Source organism: Gambusia affinis, linkage group LG20 (assembly GCF_019740435.1).
Source record: "Gambusia affinis linkage group LG20, SWU_Gaff_1.0, whole genome shotgun sequence".
Classification (NCBI taxonomy): domain Eukaryota; kingdom Metazoa; phylum Chordata; class Actinopteri; order Cyprinodontiformes; family Poeciliidae; genus Gambusia; species Gambusia affinis.
In genome coordinates this window covers 1,505,454-1,527,970 of record NC_057887.1, presented here as the reverse complement: position 1 = coordinate 1,527,970, position 22,517 = coordinate 1,505,454, and the positions used below count along the sequence as shown (strand labels likewise).

Sequence of the window (22,517 nt, the reverse complement as noted above, 5' to 3'; positions counted from 1 at the left end):
CACACAGCGAAGACAAGAGCCAGGGAGCTTTGGCAGCCTTTCAGTTTCTATAGCAACAACGGGAAAATAAACTGTTGTGGTTGTGCTCGCATGCTGCTGTGGAGACTTGGGTTTGAGGGAGTATACATGACTAAATATAGTGTGTCGGTGTATTTGGGAAGCTGCTGTTCTTCTGGAAGCCTTCCAACTCCAGATCTTTGCCCATATTGTGAGATTAGGTGTTGTTTCTAAATGGAAGTATGTGTATGTAAATGTTCTGCTAAGGTTTACCTGTTCATTGGTTGGAAGGCTGAATCTGAATGAGGGAATTTTGGCCAGAAAAAGCTGTCGCACTATTTCACCTGCACAATGAAAGACGTTTTTATGTTATTTACAGACTTGTGGAAAAAATGAGGACAACTCATTAAACATTGCTCTTTATTAAAAATGCTCCAATATCAAGATCTGTTCTTAATTTTTTTTATTGATCTCTGAGTAAAAATTGGCATAATTACCCTTTAAACAAAACTGAGCTTTCTAGCTGAGTAAAAGTTCGAACCTCATAATTGCTAGTCTTACCCTGTTTGGTTGAGCTTTTTCTTGACGCCTACCAGTCTCTGACATCTGCCTGACGTCAACTCGTTCCTCTCCTCACTTTCAGATATGAGATGTTTGATTAGTTAATTCTACGTTCTGCTTGTTTTAAGTCATCCCACAGCATCACAATGAGGATTAGGAGCTGGACTTTGATTTAAACGCTGCTACAAGTCTCCCAAATGGCTCCTGTAGGTGATCTGAGGAAATCTGTTCCAAAGCCTGAAGTTGGAGGGAAGATGTTGGTGGCTGCTCAGAACAGAACCGTTAGCTTGCCTAGCAAAACATTGGCATGCTGTTGATGTGGTTGAACCAAAATTCTGATCAGATTGTTAGCAACTTGGGTTCAAGTTGCCCATGAACCACTCAATGGTTGACTTGGAAAATAATGTGTCCATAAGCCAAGGGGGCAAGTACAGTGATGAATATTTGCTGTACTTGCGAATATTCATCGCAAGTACAGTGAGTTATTCAACAGACTACTCTAGTCTGTTGCTGCTTTATGCTGAGACAGAGCTGGGTTCGTAATTCTTTGATGGATTCCACCACAGCTGCCCTGTTGCCTGTTCCCAGGGTGAGTTAAAGTTTGACCTCAGCTTCCTGAGGTGACGGGTGGGTGAGAAGCTCTGTGTTGTCAGTTGTTATCAGCCACTCATGAGATGAGTTGAGTCATTATATTTAGGGGTGCATCAATAAATCGACCCTGAGTTCCTTCATTTTGGCAGATTGCTGTCGGCCAAAATCAGATTTGGCAGGTCAGACTTTTTAAAGATCTGTGCTTAAAAAAATGGCTATCTTTGGACCACTAATTGTTTGAGACTTTAGTAAATTTGGGGACATTGCAAACTAATTTATAACTCAATTCTAGTGAAGTGCCTTATGAGCAGTTCCTGTGCTTCTTCTACAGATATCTGCTGCTCTTTTTACACATCATCTTGGCTGCTGTAATCTGTGTCATCTGTTGTCTTTCATTCTTGTCAAGAAGAAAAATGTAATATAAGGAGACCATTCTGGCTTGGTTCTGGTTTGTGCTCAGTTTAAGTACTTACATGAATAGAAAATTAAAATTTGACAATCCATTATTAAATCTTATAAATGATTAAAAACAGATTCATGATGCCGCATGTAGTCTTAAGGTGCATTATTTTCCAGCAGCAGTCAGAGGTTTTTCCTGCTGAACAGAACCAGGTGATTTGCACTCTCTAGTTTGATCTGCAGAGAAAGCTCTGCTGTGGAAATGGTAAAGGAATGAACAGAGAGAACCTGAGAGAAGGCGTGTGTGTGTGTGTGTATGTGTGGATGATGATAGTTTTCTCTCAGCAGTGTTCATGTGGAGTTGATATAGATCACATCTATGTCAGATTCTGACTCTGCAGTAACTCTGTTTCTATATTACTAGAGGACCCGTCTCCTTTTACATACATGCACAATGGCTAAGTCTGGCGTTTCTATTAATGGCGTCTGCTTGTTGAGCGCCCGCTCTAGCACTGCACCACACTTCACACTCATAAACACATTCAGATATGATATTTGGCCAATAATCAGTCTTTGCTTAACATCTCAAGACTTTAAAGGAAGTGCTGTTCTGCTGGGTTTTTTTCATTTTCAGATTGAAAGAATATTTGATTAATATTTCATGTTTGTTTGCCATTATTGACTGACCTCATGAAGTTTTTTCTTTTGTCTCCTTTTTTTCCAGGCTCCTGTTTGGGACATTGTATCCTGCATATTACTCCTATAAGGCTGTCAAGACCAAAAATGTTAAGGAATATGTAAGTTCTCAGCAACATTTCTGACTTAGTTGATGACATACAGTATACACCGTGTTCCAAATGAGTATGCACGTGATATTTTCTCAGATTTTCTTAAATGGTCAATGCAAATGATGGTCAGTATAATTTTCAAGTCATGAACTATTACATTATAAATCAAATTTTACTGAACAAAACTCCCCATGGGCTGCACAGTGGCGCAGTTGGTAGAGCTGTTGCCTTGCAGCAAGAAGGTCCTGGGTTCGATTCCCGGCCGGGGATCTTTCTGCATGGAGTTTGCATGTTCTCCCTGTGCATGCGTGGGTTCTCTCCAGGTTCTCCGGCTTCCTCCCACAGTCCAAAAACATGACTGTCAGGTTAATTGGTTTCTCTAAATTCTCCCTAGGTGTGAGTGTGTGTGTGCATGGTTGTTTGTCTTGTAAGTCTTTGTGTTGCCCTGCGACAGACTGGCGACCTGTCCAGGGTGACCCCGCCTCTCGCCCGGGACGCAGCTGGAGATAGACACCAGCAACCCTCCTGACCCCATTTAGGGAAGAAGGGTGTAAAGAAAATGGATGGATGGATGAAAAACTCCCCATGAGAATAATATTTTTTTCAAAATAAAAAAACTCAAAATTCACTGTTCCAAATTATTATGCACAGCAGATTTTCTAAACATTTTATGGATTATAAAGAACTGCAAACGGTCATTCTTTGAATGTGCAGCATTAAGTGGTCACATGTACTAAAATCAAAAGCTATTTCAATCAAAAACATCTCAACATACATCTTAACATAGAACCCCTTCTTTGATATCACCTGAACAATTCTTGATCCATTGAACTTGTGAGTTTGTGGAAAGTTTCTGCTTGAATTTCTTTGTAGGATGTCAGAATACCTTCCCAGAGCTGTTTTGATATGAACTGCATTCCACCCTCAGATCTTCTGCTTGAGGAAACTCCAAAGGTTCTCAATAGGGTTGAGGTCAGAGGTCAGAGGAGGATGGTGACCACATCATGAGTTTCTCCCCTTTTATGCCCATAGCAGCCAATGACACAGTGGTATTCCTTACAGCATTCATTGTCATGTATGAAGATGATTTTTGCTAAGGAAGGTTACCTGTTTTTGAACCATGAAAGAAAGTGATCAGTCAGAAAGTCCATCTACTTTGCTGAGGTCATTTCCACACCTTCAGGGACTCTGAAGGGGCCGACCAGCTCTCTCTCTCCCCATGATTTGGCCCAAAGCATGACTCCACCACCTCCTTGCTGATGTCACAGCTGTGTTGAGACGTGGTGGTCATCCACCACCAATCCACTACTCTGTCCATCTGGACCATCCAGGGTTGCACAGCAGTCATCAGTGAACAAGTCTGTTTGAAAATTAATCTTCATGTACGGCTGGGTCCACTGAGACTGTTTCTGCTTGTGAGCTCTGGTAAGGGATGGCCGAATAGTAGGTTTATGCACCACAAGCCTCTGGAGGATCCTCCACCTTGAAGTTCCAGAGGCACCAGCAGCTTCAAATAATTGTTTGCTGCTTTGTAAGGGTATTTTAACTGGTGCTCTCTTAATCCGATGAATTTGTCTAACAGAAACTTTCCTCATTATCCCTTTATCTGTACAAATCCATCTTTGTTCTGAATCAGCCACAAATCTCTTCACAGTACCATAATGCTTCAGTTTTTGTTAAATATCTAATGTTTTCATATCTTGTCATACGGCACTACACTATCTGATGATTTTCGTCAGCAGAGAGTTCCTTTCTCTTTCCCATATTGCTTGAAACCTGTGGCTTACTTAATAATGTGGAACATCCTTCTTAAGTAGATTTCCTTTAATTGAGCTTACCAGACAAACTAATCAACCAGCTCTCTGAAATTGATGATAGTTATTCAAAGAGCCCTGACACAGAATACTATATATACATTTAATAGCACAACAATAAAATTAATCTTTATGACACTTAAATCCTATTTGCATAATAATTTGGAACACGGTGTATTTATTTAGCATACTTAAGGTTGGGGACAATTCGAGCAGGAGCAATTTTATTTAAACTCTTTGTCAATTTGTTATCTCATGAATAAAATACAAATAAGTTGGTAGTTCCACTTTACATGATTTGTTCTCAATATGCCTCTTGGCGTGGTAGTTGGGCAAAATGGGAGGACATGCAATAAAACCACTTCTCCACTAACTGGTTCTGTCCTAGTCTGCCATGGCCAAATTCATCTCCATTAATTCAAATTCAAGGGGGAACCCCTTTGAATTTATTGACCCCAAAGTGGAACTATTTAATAAATTAGCAGACCGTTTGCAGCTCTTCTCTGCAGTACAAGGCACGGCGAGCCGTGGACTGTGCAGAAGCAATTTGATTTAAGAAATAAAGAAGCAGTTTGATAGACAGCTGACTGCATTCATTGATTGGCTCATGATTTACATCACTGCAAACTCCAAACAACATTTCCCATACAGTAATGCAGTGGACCAGCGGACATGCCATCTGCCAACATAGAGCTGTTCAGCGTGGAGGACCATAAATTATGAGTTTAGTCTTGAGCAGCGCCAGGAACACATGGATTAAGCACTGGCAGCACTGCTAGCAGTTGATCTCTCTGAAGAATGGGCAGCAATGAAAATATATTCTACTGGAGAGTAACCGGTGCATGATCAGAGATTGTGTTTGGCAATATTGTGATATCTTCAATTCTGTGGAGCTCGGCTTTAGCAGTAAAAAGTAATCTTTTTGTTAGTAAGATGCATGTCGGTTTGAATAAAATGTCAGATTGCTCTCATTTTGGGAATTTGGATTGCCACACATTCACTAATCCAACTTCTACAGATGGTTTTGAAGCATTTTACCCATTTTAGATATTGGGCTCCAACAGTCTGGTTGTCTTTCTGGATTAGGCATTACGCAGACCAGTGCAAGGTAATGGTTTCATTTGCTGGCCAGTCTGCCATATACTATAATAAGCAGCAACAAACACAACCCAAAAAATTTGTGTGTACAAAAGCAACGAAAAGGAGAAAGATTAAGAGTGTAGCAGTTCAAGCTCCTGCATAACTTGTGTATCTTCAACAACAATGTGAACTCTACCAATAATATTAATATCAATGGTGTGCATGAGGCAGATCCAATTGTGACTTTGTAATATGATAAAGTTAGTAACCATGTTGGGCCCATTTCCTGGAGACAGACCAGTTTAGAAAAGTGAAATTGATGGTCATACTCATTTGTACTGATCTGACTGATTAAGCTGAAGTTGTTATCTGGTTTCCATCTTCTAACAGCACGAAAGCAAAGGCACTATTTCTGAGGTTTTGAAGACATTTGGTCTGCATTGTGTTCTCTCAGTTTTAAAACTAGTCAGACGTGAATGCTGGATGCCTTAAAAGGAATTCTATGTGAAAACTGCAGCACTCTTTCTGAAACAGGTCGTTCTACTTTCTACTGATGTTGCTTTAGAAGAAACGGGACGCTCTGAAAAATGCCGCAGGACAGGCTCTGTTTGAACCCAGACTTTGATAGGAACATACATGTAGATATTGGTTTAAAAGCTGAAGTTGGATTCTGTGGAGAGATTGGTGATGCAACTTGTGTCAGTGAGAGTGAAATCCCCGTCGACTGAATTAGAAACACATTCCCAGCTCACCCACAGCAGATCTAAAACCCTAGGTACCACGAGTATCTCTCCTTTCTTCTTCATATTTTAGAGTCTTGCATTTACTGATTCTTTAAGGTCTCTGCACACTCCACAAGAACAAAGACGTTTGCTCTCTGTACCAGGGCTGCTAGGAAAATGAAATGGTTCTATTTCTTGTAGGTTGTTCTTGATACGTCACCTGGTCTCATGTTATAAAACCACTACTATGTTTGATCAGAAATATGAAGGTGGATTATTTCCTTACGTATCCTCTTGTCGTATGAGAACTTCCCAGGAAGTCTTCTGTATTCTTCGTATCACATCAGTTATTTTTTGATTGAGAAGCTGACACTTCTCCTCCATGCAGCTCAGCTGAAGGAGTTCTATTATGAAGGTGAAACGTAAGGAGCTTGTTGAGTGTTCGTATTTCAAAACAGAACCTTATGAAGTTAACTTTGCATCCCACAGCAGACTCTGATTGGACCATTTCTCTTTCCTCTTCTGGAATGCCCCCGCCATCTTTGTTTCTGTATCAACTGGCTCCACTTAAGGATGACCAGTGGCACCTGCTTCTGGATGGTGGCCAAACAAAAACACTAAAAGAAAAACTAACAGATGTTTTTATTCAGTTGAAACAAATTTTAGTCTAATAAATCATTAATCGTAAGTCATTTTATTGTTTGTATTCCTAGTTTAGTCAATAACAAAATATATGTAAAGTGTAAGACTTTGCTCATAAGTCCAATATAACTGTAACTGTAATTATTCAACATTGATTAATATCAAAGCCTTTTGTTGAGAGAAAGTGTTAAAAGGTAGATGGTTGCTTCATAAAAAATTGATTTCTCCATCTCATTCGCTCTGCTCTACATTCTAGATTTCTGTGTGTGAGTGTGATCGAGAAGCAGGTTTTTATATCCCTGCGGGGACCTTTTTTTTTGTCTACAATATGGGGTTACTGTGACCACTGTTTTGGGTTAGGTATGTGATTGTAAGGGTTAGGCTGCAGAAAATGAATGGAAGTCCATGTAAAGTCCCCAAAAATCACAAAAACACAGCTGTGTGTGTGTGTGTCCACGCAGCAGACATCCAGTTCATCATGAGGTCACAGGTTGACCAGCGCAGCTGTCATGCTGCCTCCAGCTGCATTGTCTGCATGTTGAATTCAGTGTAATGGTATTAGTCTATCAGCGTATAGATTTCTGTGTTGTTTTCATTCCACTGAGATTGTTAGTCAGCCAACAAAGATATGCTGATATGAAACTCTTCAAGAGTCTAATAACTAGCAGAGGTGACATCATGATTAATTTCTAACTTGAGTACTAACAGCTAATTTAATGCAGAAGAGATAGACTTGGTAGATTTGAGATATATGAGGGTTACTGAGAGTTGTGATGTGGAAAATGGGACTACTGTGATAAATATTGATGTATTTTAAAGTTTTCTTCAACAAATGTTGTCTTAAAGCACTTTACAAACGAGTCACTGCAATTCAACCACACATACAATTAACGCTAGTTATCAAATTGAGCATTGAGCTCAGTTTATTATCAAAATTAGTGTAAAACGTTTTGTGTCTTGGGAAACCCAGCAGATTGCATTGAGTCATTGACTTGCAGCATTCACTCCTCCTGAACCAGCACACAGCACATAAATAATCATATTGTTGACTTTGCAGCAATACTGAGCATGAATTTAGGGAGAGTGGAGAGGAAAAACTCCCCTTTAACAGGAAGAAACTTCACTGGTACAAGCAACCATCTCCCACATCAACTGGGGATTTAAGAAGTCCAGTTGATGCAGACTTCTCAAATACCCTTTGATTTGAAGATGGACAAGAATGTCCAAGAACAGATGAACTGATGCAGAATTATTTTAAAAGTAAAGAATCAAAGTAAAACGTTAATGGCCGGAGAGGGAAAAGGTGTAGTTGATGGCAGCATTATCTCACACCCAAACAGAACCGCAGACCAGGTTCTGTTTGGTTGTGAGACAACGCTGCCATTTTTTCAAGCTACACCTGGTGGCTTCCCCCGATAGAAGCTACACCTGGTAGCTTCTATCGGGGGAAAAAAAACTGAGAGAAAGCTAAAGTTACCTGTTGAAATAATCCAGTTCACATTGGACAACGTTGGGTTGCAAGTTTTGAAATAGAAGTGATCTAGTCCAGATGGCATAATATATTCTGTGAATTCTATGTTTTGTTGTTTACACATTATAAAACATCAAAGGCCAACCGAATTAATCCAGATGTGTTCAACATTGAAATCAAAAAGATTCAGATTGTTTGTAAGTCATGCAGAATCTCTTGCCATTTGGTATGAAATTTGAGCCAAAAATTGCTCACTAAATAGCTATGCGGCTAATTTATTTTAATCCTGAGCTATTCCAATATGATCACTGCTATGTGTAGAATATGCATCAACAGGCATTGTGGTTCACATATGCCACCTTGTGGCAAACTAAGTGATCAGAGTCTACATGAGGATAACATCTTTTTAAACTCACTCAAATGCAGTTGAGTTTGGGAGCTGACTCATCTGGTAGTAGGTTGGGCTGTACCAGTCTGTTGCGGTGAAGACAGCTGAGTCACAAGGTGAAGCTCTCAGTTTACCAGTCGATCTATGCATATTAGGGCCACTGTAGATATAAAAAATTAGTATATTTCTTCCAAAAAAGAAAAATAATTATCCATCCATCCATCCATTTTCAATTCACCCTGGTCCTTAATGGGGTCAGGAGGGCTGCTGATGTCTATCTCCAGCTACGTTCCGGGCGAGAGGCGGGGTCACCCTGGACAGGTCGCCAGTCTGTCGCAGGGCAACACAGAAAACAGACAGGAAAAACAACTATTCACACACACACTCACACGTAGGGAGAATTTAGAGAGACCAGTCATGTTTTTGGACTGTGGGAGGAAGCTGGAGAACCCGGAGAGAACCCACCATGCACAGGGAGAACATGCAAACTCCATGCAGAAAGACCCCGGGCCGGGAATCAAACCCAGGACCTTCTTGCTGCAAGGCAACAGCTCTACCAACTGCGCCACTATGCAATTTAGATTAATCTAAATTTTATTTTTGGAAAAAACTGAAATTTTGAGATTAGCCAAACAACATTTCCCATACAGAATTTCCCATCTTAGAATTTTACTCTTGCTGCATTTTGATCCATTCCATGAATTTCTGGCCTGTTCACAATGTTGTTTTATGTGCAGATTTCAAATGGTAAGTCTTCTTGTGATTATCACATTATGATGTCACTTTATTTAATGTTTTTGATGGTAAACCATACATGAATTAGATTTTTATATAGAACAAAAGCCAGGTCAGTTTGGTAAGCCAATAGATGGCTAATATATAAATGGGCCCCGGTTCTGTATCATGGTAGTGACTGTATTTAAACCAGAAAAATTGGACCCAGAGGTCAAAAAGGTTAAGAATCCCTGCTCTAGAGGGACTATGTTTCTCGGCTGTCCTGGGAAGGTCTTGAGGAAAACTGATGAATGGATTCATTATGCCATGGTCAAAATATTTGGAAGGTTTTTCCAGCTCAGTACAACCCTGTCCTGAGGGTTTGGGGTGGAGATCCTATGCTTGAGCTTTTTGGAAACTATAGGTTACGTGGGAAGGGAAAAGGTTAAGGATATTTTGGTAAGTAAAGATATGCCAGCAGGGGTTTAAACTTGATCCCTACAAAGCAGACAGATTGTAGAATATTCATCCTAATTATTCTGGGATGAATATTTAGGCACTGTGAAAACATTCTCGTAAACTTCATGCTGGACAAGTATCAGGGGCGCTCTATTTGGTTAGCTGAGGTTTTAGTTTTAGTGAATTCAGGATTGTTTAAAAGAAGGTATGAAACAAAAGGCACTTCTGATACAGAAATCCAGGACAACATGTGGCTAATCTGGCAGGAATTGAAGGATACCTCAAACATGATGGAGCTATGGGTTTCCAGGCCCCCATGGAGCTGCATTGTTTTTAATTATATGTCGCTGGTTGAGAACAGACCGCAGCACCAACGCTGCTCCATCTCTGGAGCTCCTTTAGTGGAAAACCCCCTGGATGCTGGAGTGTTCTCTGGTTTACATGCTTTCTTTGCCCAAGCACACACTCTCTGTACTCACTCTCATCTCTCCAGCAGAGAGAGATGAGAGCACATGCACTGACATTTTCTCAGGTCCTGTCAGTGTGTGTTCAGTCATGCAGCAGCAGAGTCTGGCTTCTACTCCAGCTGGCCATGTGACTGTCTGGCTGCCACAGCCTGCTGCTGCCTTTCATATGGAAATGCAGCCAGGAGAGCCTGGGAAGCCCGTTAGGAGGAATGGGGAAGTGACAGATTAGGAAAGACAGCAAAAAGCAGAAAGACGGCGAGCTCATCTGGTTTGCCCTTTACTGCTGCTGCTGCAGCTACGGGTTCCAGGATGGATCAAACAAAGAGAAAAGGAAAGAATTAAAAGCTTGTTTTAATATTTGGGTTCCAGTCCCTGTTTTCATTTTAATTGTTTATTTTACTCACAAATGTTAGTCAAATTAACGTAGAGTACAAACCAAAAGTTTGGACACGGCTTCTAATTCAGTTCAATTAGAAGGTGTGTCCAAACGCTGTACTGTATCATGGTAGTGATAATATCAAGTGAAATAATGATGGTTTGTCAAGCACACATTAAGTTGGCAGTTGTTATTAAGATGCATGTTATTAGACTCTCCATAACATGTCTACCAGACTGTAGTAATGGTGATGTTCTGCAGTGTTTAACACCAATCCAGCTCAGGTGTGTGTAGATTAACCGTAGTGATTCTGTGTGTGTGTTCAGGTGCGCTGGATGATGTACTGGATTGTATTTGCCTTGTATACAGTCGTGGAGACAATCGCTGACCTGACTGTAGCTTGGTGAGTAACCTGAATGAAGCACATTGCTAACAGCACTAACCTCAGTTTGTTCCAGCCAGTACTGGCTTCTAGCTTTCTGCTCTGACATTCTATTCAGAGTTTTGACCATTTGAGGATTTTTGTCAACAGACTATAACACAAAGAGCCCAGTTATTATGAATGACCTAAGACATATGCTGCAGGTTTTCAGTATTTAACCAGCCCACCACTGCTCAGCGCCAACCCATGGAAAATTACTGATACTGAGTTGTTGCTGAGCACTTAGATTTTTTTTATTTACTCTCAGCACACTAGTCTCAGTCCTCAGTTGACTAACTCTCTTGACATTTGAAGCAACGCCCTGTTGATAAAAACAAAAAGCACAAAATTATTAAAATTGCTTTTTTTCTAGCAGAGGTAAGGCAGATTTTTGGATAAGATTGATTTCACATAAGTATCGGCCGATCGGCGATTTCCCAAAATGAAGGAATTTGTGGTCAATTTATGCATCTATTGTTCATTCCTTGGTTTATAAATGCTGTCAAACTGAATCTCCGTTTTTTTTTCATCCAATGATGAAGTTGCCCCCCTACACACACACCTTCTTCACATTGAACAAAATTGGTGTCAAATGTTTGTGGCACGATCATTTTAAAAATATTAATAAATGTTTCTAGAGCTCATCTGAGGTCAACCAGCCAGTCAACATTTACCCAAAATAAAATTAAATGTGGTATCAATCAATTGTGCTACATTTGTGCTGGTTTGTGCAGCAAAACTATTTGTAGCACAGCTGATTGACGCCAAATTTCTTGAGTTTGTAAATGTGGACTGACCTCTCATTTCATCATTTAATCTTTAACTTTTTGATGCACAAATGTAGCACAACAGTTTGACACCAATTTCATTTAATTTGAGGAGAGATACTGGGCTAACTCCACTCAGATAAAAATAATAATAATACATTTAGTTTGTAGGCGCCCTTCTTACCACTCTTGACATAGTTACTCTATGTCACACACAGTTTAACATACTGTTTAAGTAGATGGAAGTGGCCATGCTGACTGCATGTCAGAGGTGGAAAAGTAGCTCAGACCTGAGCCCCGTGTGAGCGAACAGTTTCTCTGTCTGTCCAGGTTCCCTCTGTACTACGAGCTGAAGATAGCCTTTGTGATCTGGCTGCTGTCGCCTTACACCAGAGGAGCAAGTCTCATTTACAGGAAGTGTCTGCACCCCCTGCTGTCCTCCAGAGAGAGAGTACGACCATCCATCTTTCTCCGTCTGCCTCTGAGGAGACGCTTAACTTCTGTTGAGAATATTCTGCTTCTGTTGTTTTTTTACCTGATTAAACTGTCCCCAGTAAGAGTGTTATTGATTGTATCCATCTAGGAAATAGATGAATATATTGTGCAGGCCAAAGAGAGAAGCTATGAGACCATGGTGAACTTTGGCAAGCAGGGATTAAGTATAGCGGCTACCGCTGCCGTCTCTGCTGCTGTCAAGGTGAGTGAAAGAACTTTTTCCATTTTGAATGTATTTCTTTTAATGAAATGAAATCATGTGTTCATGTAAATGGGTCTGGATATGGGAACCAGTCCAGTCATAAATCTGTCTAATTATTCCGTCCGTTTTTAAACTTGTAGTGTGTTGTATTTGCGTCCATCTGTTAGTGCCCAGGTGTCTCCAGCCCTGAGCTGAAACTTGAAGTGCAGTAAACCACTTGTTAACGCGTTGCCCCGCCCACAGGACACTGATGAAAATATCTCCCATCAGCCCCTGCTGCTTAGTCTTTTCTGCCATTAGACCACCTGAGTTCAGGACCAACATAATGATAGTATATGGCCTAGTTAAAGTTGGACTGAATTATTATTCAACGATGGCAGATGCTTTGAAACACTGCTGTTGTTTATGAAGTCACTCTTTAAAACTAAAATGTGGATTATTGCTTTCTCCAAAAATATTGTTCGTATGAACAATATTTTTATGTTATGTTTTTATGTTCTCCTGAACATTTCATTATATTTGCTTCCATCTCATGAACAGAATGGATCCTTCAGCTCTGTTTATTATATTCTACTTTTTAATGATTCAAAACCTGCATTTTAACAGGGATGTGAACTCTTCTAGATGTATTGTAGTTGTGAAAATCCACTTGGACAGAGTAGTTTCTGATGTTCTAACGTAGTGGATGCCTCCGGGTTCTGACTGCACCAGGATCAGTTCCATCAGAGACATTTTCTTTAGAAAAGAATGAAGCAAAGGGAACATTTGATCAATGTTTCTAAACTTGAACTAGTCTTCACTGTCTCCTTTGACCCTAACATGACTTGTGTTTTTCTTCCTCTGCACTGACATCCTTCAAAGTGTGTGCACCTCAGCGTGCTCCTCTGAGAGGTAAACAGCAAATAGCATGCTTCCTTCATACAGTGCTGCCCATCACCAGCCTCTCAGCATACAGCCATGGATATTGACTATAGGCTTTATTATATTAGGACATCATAGCAATGATCTGGTCCACCAGGGTCTGTGATAAACACACATCAGTTGCTAAACCAAAAGAAAAAAAAAATGACCAAAGTGGAAAAATGTTTGGTAAGAAAATGAAGTACACCCTACAACTGAACTGATCTGAATGAGAGTGAGAGGAACCGAAATCTGAATGAACTCTGTACGACGTTTTCAGTCTGTGCTCCTCCCATACGTAGAACTAAATCAGACTCGTATCTGACTGCGGTTCAGTATTCTATATCAGTATATTCACCAATACACCGAGGTGAATATTGTTTTGGATAGAAGCTAGCTTTATGAGATAGATACTTTTATGTGCAGTTTCTCTTTGCCAATTAATCATTTTTGCTCATAGAGGAATTACAATTTTTATTATCAAGAGCTTACATTTCCAATTTGAGAGCAGAACTTTATACCTTTGTGATGTTTGCAAATATGAATATGGCTTAATATAACAATGGTTTTGTGTGAATTATCCATCCATCCATTTTCCCAGAATAATTGGTTGGGTGAGGGTGACAGAGTAGACTAAGTGAATTCTGAAGTAAATAATGGCGTAAAGTTCTAATTCTGAAAATGATTAAACATGTCTGAAGTGCTCCACTCCTGGTCCGACTCCACATCCAAACAGACTTATTATTAAAAACAGAAGCTGCAGTCAATCCTGCCGCTACGAGTTGTGTTTTGTTTTATTAGCTTCCTTCATCTGGTTCTGATCCTGTGACGATGCCGTCGGCTTTCAAGAACTTTAAATTCCCTCCATAGACGGCGGCGTCCTTTACTACCTCTGTAAAGAGTGCTGCTGTGTGACGTCAGCATTCTTCTTCTGCTCATTCTGGTCGCTTTGGGGACACAAACCGTTCACAAGTGTCTGACTTTGGTCACATCATTCATTAGAATGAACTACCACACACACAAAACTCTGATTCAGGGTTGGTCATGAAGACCTGCTGTGTGAAGGTAGCTGAGGACCCACTGCCCTGCAGTGTTGCTTCAGTTTATTGATGCTTGCAGATATTTGTTTCTTCAGTCCAACATGTTGAGGTCTGGATTGTCTGTCTCTGCTGCCAGTCCTGTCAGAGACGAGAAGAAAACCTTAGAGTTCCTACTTGTTCAGTCTTGTGATTCACTGCCGTCAGCTCTGTGGTTAGTAGTTTTACTTTAGCATTCTCAGCATCCCAAACACAGACTACAGCCAGGGTGTACTTAGTTTATCACAGTGATTCCTCTGATAAAGACTGGATCATTTTCTTGTGATGTGCTAATAAATAAACCCTAGAACTAAACAGGGAGATGCTTTCAGACCTGCAACCCAAAAACCCTTGGTATGGATTTAGTGATTCAGCGTCTTGCCAAACATATTTTCTATTTTTGCAACTTTGATTCCCAAATTACCTTTGACTATTTCATATACGAGGCTTTATTCATTTTCTTACTTTTGTTGTAGTTTCCACTCATTTTGTCTAACTCTGTCTAACTATGTCAGCATGACGAAATTATTTAACTGTTATTAAATAAATGAAGTTATAGATCATATTTCATATGTCTGTATTTCAGTTTGTCCTCGTTAACCTTTGTGCCCTTCGTTTATTAATGTAACAGGACTGATTTATTAATGTGTTGACTCTTTATCTAACTAACACAGAGTGGTTCCTCATGTTGTTAGCATCTTTAGCTCAGTGAGAATCAGAGAGAGCAAAAAGATTCTAATCACTGATAAATAGCCATCAACTAATTTAGAAGTCAATAATTGTTAACTAGAGTATTCAGATTAAAAAGGGCAGTTTACTGAAAGAACAACACAGTCACAGTGAAAACTGTACAAAACTCTATGCATTTAGAATTTAAGATAAGAAAAAAAAACAATCTAATTTATCTATAAATGTGTTCTACCCACAAGTTTTAGCCTCACCTCTTTCAAATTCTATGTAAAAAAATACACCATTAGCTATCCAGTTATTAATCGATTAATGAAAACAAAAAAGTAAGAGACTGAGGATTTCACATATTGATGTTAGATGTTTGCAATTAGCTGAAGATTCATCCTTTGTGTTCACTATAGGAATGCTGCTATTGCATTTCAGGCAATCAAATGTTCATTTTCTCATTGAAGAAATGACTTGGATTATTTGTTTATTTGCATCTTTTAATGTATTTCCAATCTGATATTTTCATTTAAAATATCAGATTTTAAATTAAATGAAAATCTGCAGAATCTGCCAATTTTAATTTTTTTTTATCTGATCAATCACCAGAATGATCAATGGAATCCTTGATTACTAAAATAATCCTCAGTTTACTTTGACCTGTTGGCAGCTTTCCAGTTGAGCGTCTGTGTGGAGCTTCCCAGGAGTCCTGGACCTGAGTCCGAATGAATGATGCAGTAGAAATGATGCAAACATTGAGAACTGTGAAGACAGATGACTGCTGCTTGAATGAAGTGTCAGGGAGGCACTGAACTGATGTTTCTGCCAGTGTTTTATAGAAGATGTTGTTTATGCTTTATAGAATGAACCATGAAGAGTTTTACTTATACTTCCTGAATGTTTCATCTTTCCTTGTTTCCCTCTGAATAAGAAGAGCAAATCAGGATTTTTATTTTTTTTGTTTAACACCAAACAAACAAGGTCTTTTTTGTTTTTAATCTTACTGTCTACGTGTCTGTCATGTAGACAGTAATGGAGAGAAGTGTTGAGCTGTGTGCAGTAACGTTGCCTGTCGGCTTCTCAGGGTCAGGGAGCCATAACAGAGAAGCTGCGCAGCCTGAGCATGCATGACCTGACGCAGATCGGCCAGCAGGACGACAGAGGAAACCAGCTGTACCCGTACAACCCCCACTCAGCGAACCCGGCCTCCAGGAGGTCCAAGAACACCGACCCAGCCTCCAGAGATGGTACTTACACACACACGCACACACACACGCATACACACACACTCAGAGATCTGTTTGGATTTCTCTCTGATTAGGATATTGTCGTGACTATCATGCATTTCTGGAGCCTCCAGCCAATCCTCACCAAAATATTCATTCAGACTTATATACACACAAAACACACACACACACACACACACACACACATTCATGCACCGACACATTGGTAGGCAACTAGAGGTTAAGAGCCTTGCTCAGTGGCACAATAACCTATGGCAGGAGGAAGCTGGAATCAAACCCACAACGGTTCCCTCTGATCAGGAGTTCTGGTGAGTTTCAGCTGCACAGAATGTGTCCACATCAGCACTACTCTGAACGTCCAGGAGAACGTCCAGAGAAATGTTTCCCTCTGTCCCAGAACGAGTCGGTCATAAATACTCTCTTTGATCAGAGCCTGTGATGTTGAAATCCAAACTCCTGACCACAGGATCTGAACACGGACCACATGTGAGACACAGAAAAATCAAAGTTTCTGAAGGCATAACCACAAAAATAAAAACTAATTATTTTCTTCTTTTCATGAAGCTTCCTCTAGTCCTTCCTCTGGCTGCTACCAATACAAAAAGAGAAAAAGCGAACAATCTTAATATTTATTATTAGTATTATTATTATTAGTCGTCTTGTCTTTTTTATGGAAGAGGCTTGTTAGCTTACCTGTAACTGTGCTATAATATATTGTATTTATATCAATGGGACCCTGAGGGACGATAGATGAAAACTAGCATCTGTGGCTAACTCAGTGATATTTTGTAATCTACCTTCTCCCTTTGAAGTAAACAACAACAGCTGTTCTATATTATGCAATGGAGAAATTACCCAAAATGTTTACTAACGTTGTATATACTTAGTGGAGTAGTTGTGGTCTGACCTTGGTCTTTAATGTTTTAGGACTGATCACAGCTGTGATGTTCTCACAATGAACACAGATCATATAAATATTCACAGTGGGCTCCAGAAACTAAACTGAAGAATTGATCTGATCATGGCTAAGGTATGGCTTGGTTTCCGGGGGTAACGGCTACTTCCTGTTCCCATTCTTTGCATTGCTAATCGTCAGGTCGCCTCCTGGCTGCATCAGAAACAGATCCAGGCAGCCTGTCATCACTGCACTTTGTCCACTGCTGTTTGGACTGATTTTCTCTGTGTGCTGTTTTTCCTCGCCGTCCTCCTTCCCTGCAGGTTGGCTGGCATTTCAATGAAAGCACTCAGCAGCTGTGTGTGAAAGAGTGTGTGTGAGATGACTTCCCAGCAGACAGAGGGGATGAGATGAGATGAGGTGGAGTGGGGATGCCAGCAGAATGTCAAACACATACTCACTGTTCCTCCTATGCTTGTCTTTTTAATACACACACGCGCACACATACGAACACACACACACTCTCTCTGAGTGGAGCTCAAAAAGACAGAGCTGCTGAGGAATACGTATGAGGAGAAAAGAGATTTCAAGGATGGATGCAGGAGGAGTGATGGGGTGAACATGGAGGCATCATGTATTCAGCACAAGCAGCCAGAGCCTTGGGTTACCTCATCTGCTCTACAGCTCCCTCTAGCGGCCAGATACATGGAGTACAGGTGGAATGAATTACATCAACAAATATTCTTGTTGCACTTATTTACTCCTGGCTCACAGCTCTGTTGCTGAAGTTACAGACCTGCCAGTGAGTTGCCATGGAAACCTACAGTGGGGTGCATCTGTGTGAATCATTCTAACATCCTCTCCTGTGAACACACATGTTGGTAATTAGTGGCGTTGCAGTAGATATAAAAGATTGGAATTGATTTATCTTTCCATCAACAGCTTTGAGTTCTGACAGCACACAGCTGGCGTCTAGGCAACCGTAGCCTGGGAAACACCGCCGGGTACGTGTCTGAGGAAGCTTGCATTGTTGGGCTGCTTTTCTGTGGATCTCTGACCTTCCAGGTGTTTTTGTCTGAAGGTCGATGGAATGATATTTCTCTCTGTCCTTCACATTCAGGGTGTTGGAGAGAATTACCACAGAAGTGACTCCAGAGGTTGGGAGTCAAACTTCAGAGTTCTGCTGGGTTAATTGTCTCTGGTCCAGCCCATCATTGATTGGTTGAATTATTTCCTCAGCATGTCATCATCTTCTAGATTCCGGCTTACAAATTTGATAGAGTTTGAAACAGAAGCTTTTTTTAAAAGTGACAGGACTCTGAACAGATGAGCTCTGAGTCGACTGGAAGGTCTGGGATGAACAGCAGAGTATCTGCAGCTAGCCGCAGTGAGACCTCGTTTCATTGGTCTGTGGAGGGAGGAGCATCAGCTCTGAAGTTGATAAAAAAAAGTAGGGTTTTTTTTCCCATCAGTAGAGAACATGGAGAACAGTTGAGGGGAAGTGCTGTATTTTCTTTATTCAGTCAGTTGTTTGGTGTTTCTTGAAGTTTGGTCCCATTACATCTCTTCTAATTGGTTCCTGTCTGTTTCCTTGGATCAAGTGGAGAGACGACCCTAGATCTTATGTGGCAACAGCAGGACCGAAGACCCAAAACAAACAGAAAGCACACAACTTGCAACAAAACCAGGAAATCCCTGGTAAAACAGCTGTTGGGATCAGAGGTCAGGAAGCAGCAGCAAGGAAGCCATTGTTTCCAGGTGGAGTGGGTTGGAGCGCGGAGCCGCTGAGTCAGAAGGTCCTGTTGGTCCTGTTGGATGGGGACGGGCAGAGGGGCGGGGCCAGGCAGGGTGGGGTCACTCTGTGTTCAGCTAAGCTTCGTGTTGATACAGAATTCAGAACAGATAAAGCTCTGAGTTGGATCTGCTTCACTATGAATATTAGTTTTTACTATTTTAATATTCTTTAAAGTTCTCAAACTGGACTTGTTTATGTGTTTTATTAAACAGCCAGTCTACCACAAGATGGCAGTAAAGATGACCTTTTTCTTTCATTTCAGTCCTTTGGTTTATTGGTGAAGCTTAGAGCAGGAAGTCTGAGCTTCTGACTCAAAAATAATTGCATAATTGCAGCTAATGTGAAATTTGTCTCCATTCTTCTGACTTTAATCACAGTTTGTGTCACCCTTTACCACAAACAGAAGTAATGTGTTTTGGCCGTATGGATGGACTCGTCTTGCTCATGAGGTGTTTTTTTACCCCTTGAACCAGGTGAAGCCAAAGCGATGCTATTTGAGAAGTTTGGCTAGAGCATACAGAGACAAAGAAGGTTCTTATTGTCTTAAATGCACAAAGCATTTCTATTTTATACAGTTTTGGCTTAATTATTGCTCTAAGTAAGTTGTTTTTCAGCCAACGGCCATTTTGGTGTTCGTACACTCCAGTTAACAATCAGTCTGTTACTAAATTAGTTGGTGATTTCTATGATAACTGATTCATCATGATTAATCTGATTAAGTGTGTGTGCTCTAGCAGAAATATGAGGGTTCTGCTGAGCTCAGCTGCACTCTCACTCCTTTAACACACACTGGCAACACAAACACACACAAACATGAACACACATTCGGGTTGGAAGGGAACCTAACATATGGAAGCTTCACACACAATCACATGGTTTCATTGATTACCTTGTGTGTGTGTGTGTGTGTGTGTGTCTTTTGTTTCTTCAGAGTACTACTATGAGCAGGAGGATGGGTCTGATGAAGAGGCCGAGCCAACGTTCTCTGAAGATGAGGCCGTCAGTCAGAAAGGACTGAGGCGTTCCCAGAGCGCCAAGATCACAAGATCCAGAGTCCGCAAAGATGTAAGTGACCACCTGACCCAGCTGACCGGGAAAATATCAAAAATACACTCCTGGAGGGACAGACAGGGCATTTGTTTGGCTTCTGCATGTGGACATTTACACACTATTTAAATATGTCAAAAAAAAAAATCCAAAAAAAAATCAGAGGCTTCCAGGCAAGTCCAGACGATTTAACAACCACTGATAGACCCTTTAACTGAGTTCCTGAACATTCTCAGATCTTTGTTGCTGCAGCTGAACTTCTAACTTTAAGCTTCAACTGGAACATTCTTAGTTGTAGTTTCCTGTATGAGAGGCTAATACAGAGTGATGACTGCATGCTTCCCACTGAAACTAATCTATTGCTAAAACCAGACAGTCCCTGCATTTTTCCTAACTAATTGTGAGTTTCCAAATGCTGTCACAACTCCACCTGTGCTAAAGATGCTGAGCTGAACGTTTCTCAGCAGTAACACCCTCCAGGGAGCTGATCCTGCTGCACTCATTGTGTCTTCTGTCTCCAGCAGCTTCGTTATGGATCACTGAAGATCAAAGGCAAGAAGAGGCCGGCGCTGAGCTCCGTTAACTACGGCGCGTCATGAGACCCTGCAGAGCTGCCTGCTAATTGGTGGATGATGCTGTCATCTTGTTTTCCCACTCTGACGTTTCACTCTGCTGGACTCTCCGTGATGACCAATCTGCTGACATATTTATTACCTGCAGCTCAGAGTGTTCCCCCTGAGAATGTTGTCCAGGGGTATTATGGTCTGTCTGTCGTCTCTCACTGGGACTGATGGGTTTTTATAGGAGTGGGAAATATTTTGTCTTCTATTTTTTAGACACATTCCTCATCATCTGCTCTTTCATTTCATATGAATATCGTGGTACCACTGTGGCTTGGGGATTTCAAATGTTGCTAATAGCTTTAGTATTAATTTTATGCTTCTGCTTTCCAAAATATCTGACTCCATAATCAGAATAAAATATTATTTTCATCAACTGAAACCTTCTTCTGGTTGATGGACCTCCTTGTGCGTGACTTGTTAGGTTTGATCTCATGTGGACCATTTTCTGTTTCTCTGTTGGATCATTTAAAATGCTGTTTTCGAACCATTTGCTGAAGCAGAGCGATGCTTTTAGTTTCGGTGTAGACATGAGGAGCATGTCTGACTCTGCTGCTGCTTTCAGCTGCTTTTCCTCCGTCAGTCGTGGCAGCAGCTGAGTCATGGGCTCAGAACAGGAAGTGGGAACCTGCTGGCCCCTGACGGACAGGAAGCCAGCTGTGTTGGAGGGTTCCCAACACTTTCATTCTGTCAAAAAGGGGAATTCTCTAGTTTTTCTGACTTTCACTGATCTACCCGGAGAAGATCATGGTTGTAAATTTCAAGCTTTAATTATTCTGAGTGTTAATGGTTTGCTTTTTTATGACTTTTTTTGTGACTTATATGCTTTTTATTGTAACAGCATAATTTGCACATGCATATCCTCCCATTATTTTATATGTGCTGATGTTTTTCATCTCATTTTGTCTGATCTAGTTTTCTGTGTGGAGACGGACCAAACCATGTTAGCTGCAGCACTGCTGCTTCCTGTGGAGCTCAGCATTTCTCTGGTCCAGTGTTTTTTTTAAACATCCTAATGAACAACCTGCAAATGTGCAGCAACAAGTGATGATGTGGACATCATCACATGTTGCTGTCCATTTAATGCTCATACTTGACTAAACCAAAGGCCGATGTGCTCACCAGCACTGTGTGGACACAGTTTTTAAAATGTTTTGATAAGTTTGCTGAAAAGTAAATACACTAAAATAAAATCTGCCTGTCAATATAAAGGCAAAAAAAATAAATAAATAATGCAGCTTTTATTGTCTTTTATGCTCTAAAGACATTGTTGTTTCTTTGTTTTACCCGTCACCCAAAATTACTGCAATAAAAACATCCATTCAGGACTTCTAAACCACAGCTTCCTTGTATGGCGTCATGAGAAAATGTAAGTAGACCAAACATCCAAACTACTGAAACGGACCAAACCAATGTTTGTGGAAGTAAAACCCCAGATGTTGAGCCATGCAAGACAGTGTATTAGGTAGTTCTACCAAACACTGAGGAAATGTTCAGAAGGAAACTTGAGTTTCAAAATTTCTTAAAACTTCTGATTCTGGTAATTAGCAATTAGAAATGTTCGTAGTGCAAGTGGATGTAAAACAGGAAAAGTTTGGTTTGATTATTTGTCAGATGTTGAAAACATAACGTTGGTTATATAAATATCTACTTTCAACTGCATTGTCATTACACATAAACAGAGTAGAGTCGATTGCGTGTCTGAACATCTCCAGAACTTTCCGTTTTGCTGAAATAATGTCCAAAAAACACCTGAGCTCCCCCTGCTGGTATTTTTTGGTTAGTGCATCTACTGAAGCAAGCTACACAAACATTTGATCTAAACTACCGTCACTCATTCAGGTGGCATTGAGTTTACAGATGTGACCTGTGGTTCATAATGAACCAGAGGTCAGACGTTTTTTCATT

At 40.6% G+C, this 22,517-nt stretch overlaps 1 protein-coding gene across 2 annotated transcripts in view; it reads left to right on the top strand.

The window, feature by feature from the left end:
• The window catches only part of reep3b (receptor accessory protein 3b), a 29,603-nt gene extending 7,745 nt beyond the window's left edge, over window positions 1-21,858 (top strand). Inside the window, exons 2-8 of one of the 2 annotated variants that reach the window (XM_044102986.1) lie at window positions 2,273-2,345; window positions 10,796-10,872; window positions 11,988-12,108; window positions 12,241-12,354; window positions 16,090-16,252; window positions 19,874-20,007; window positions 20,514-21,858. In XM_044102986.1, coding sequence (XP_043958921.1) covers window positions 2,273-2,345; window positions 10,796-10,872; window positions 11,988-12,108; window positions 12,241-12,354; window positions 16,090-16,252; window positions 19,874-20,007; window positions 20,514-20,588 — 757 coding nt within the window. In that variant the 3' untranslated portion in view covers window positions 20,589-21,858. Of the gene's footprint in view, window positions 1-2,272; window positions 2,346-10,795; window positions 10,873-11,987; window positions 12,109-12,240; window positions 12,355-16,089; window positions 16,253-19,873; window positions 20,008-20,510 lie in introns of both variants that reach the window. The other variant, XM_044102985.1, reaches the window with a different exon arrangement.
• The last annotated feature ends 659 nt before the right edge of the window (window positions 21,859-22,517 follow it).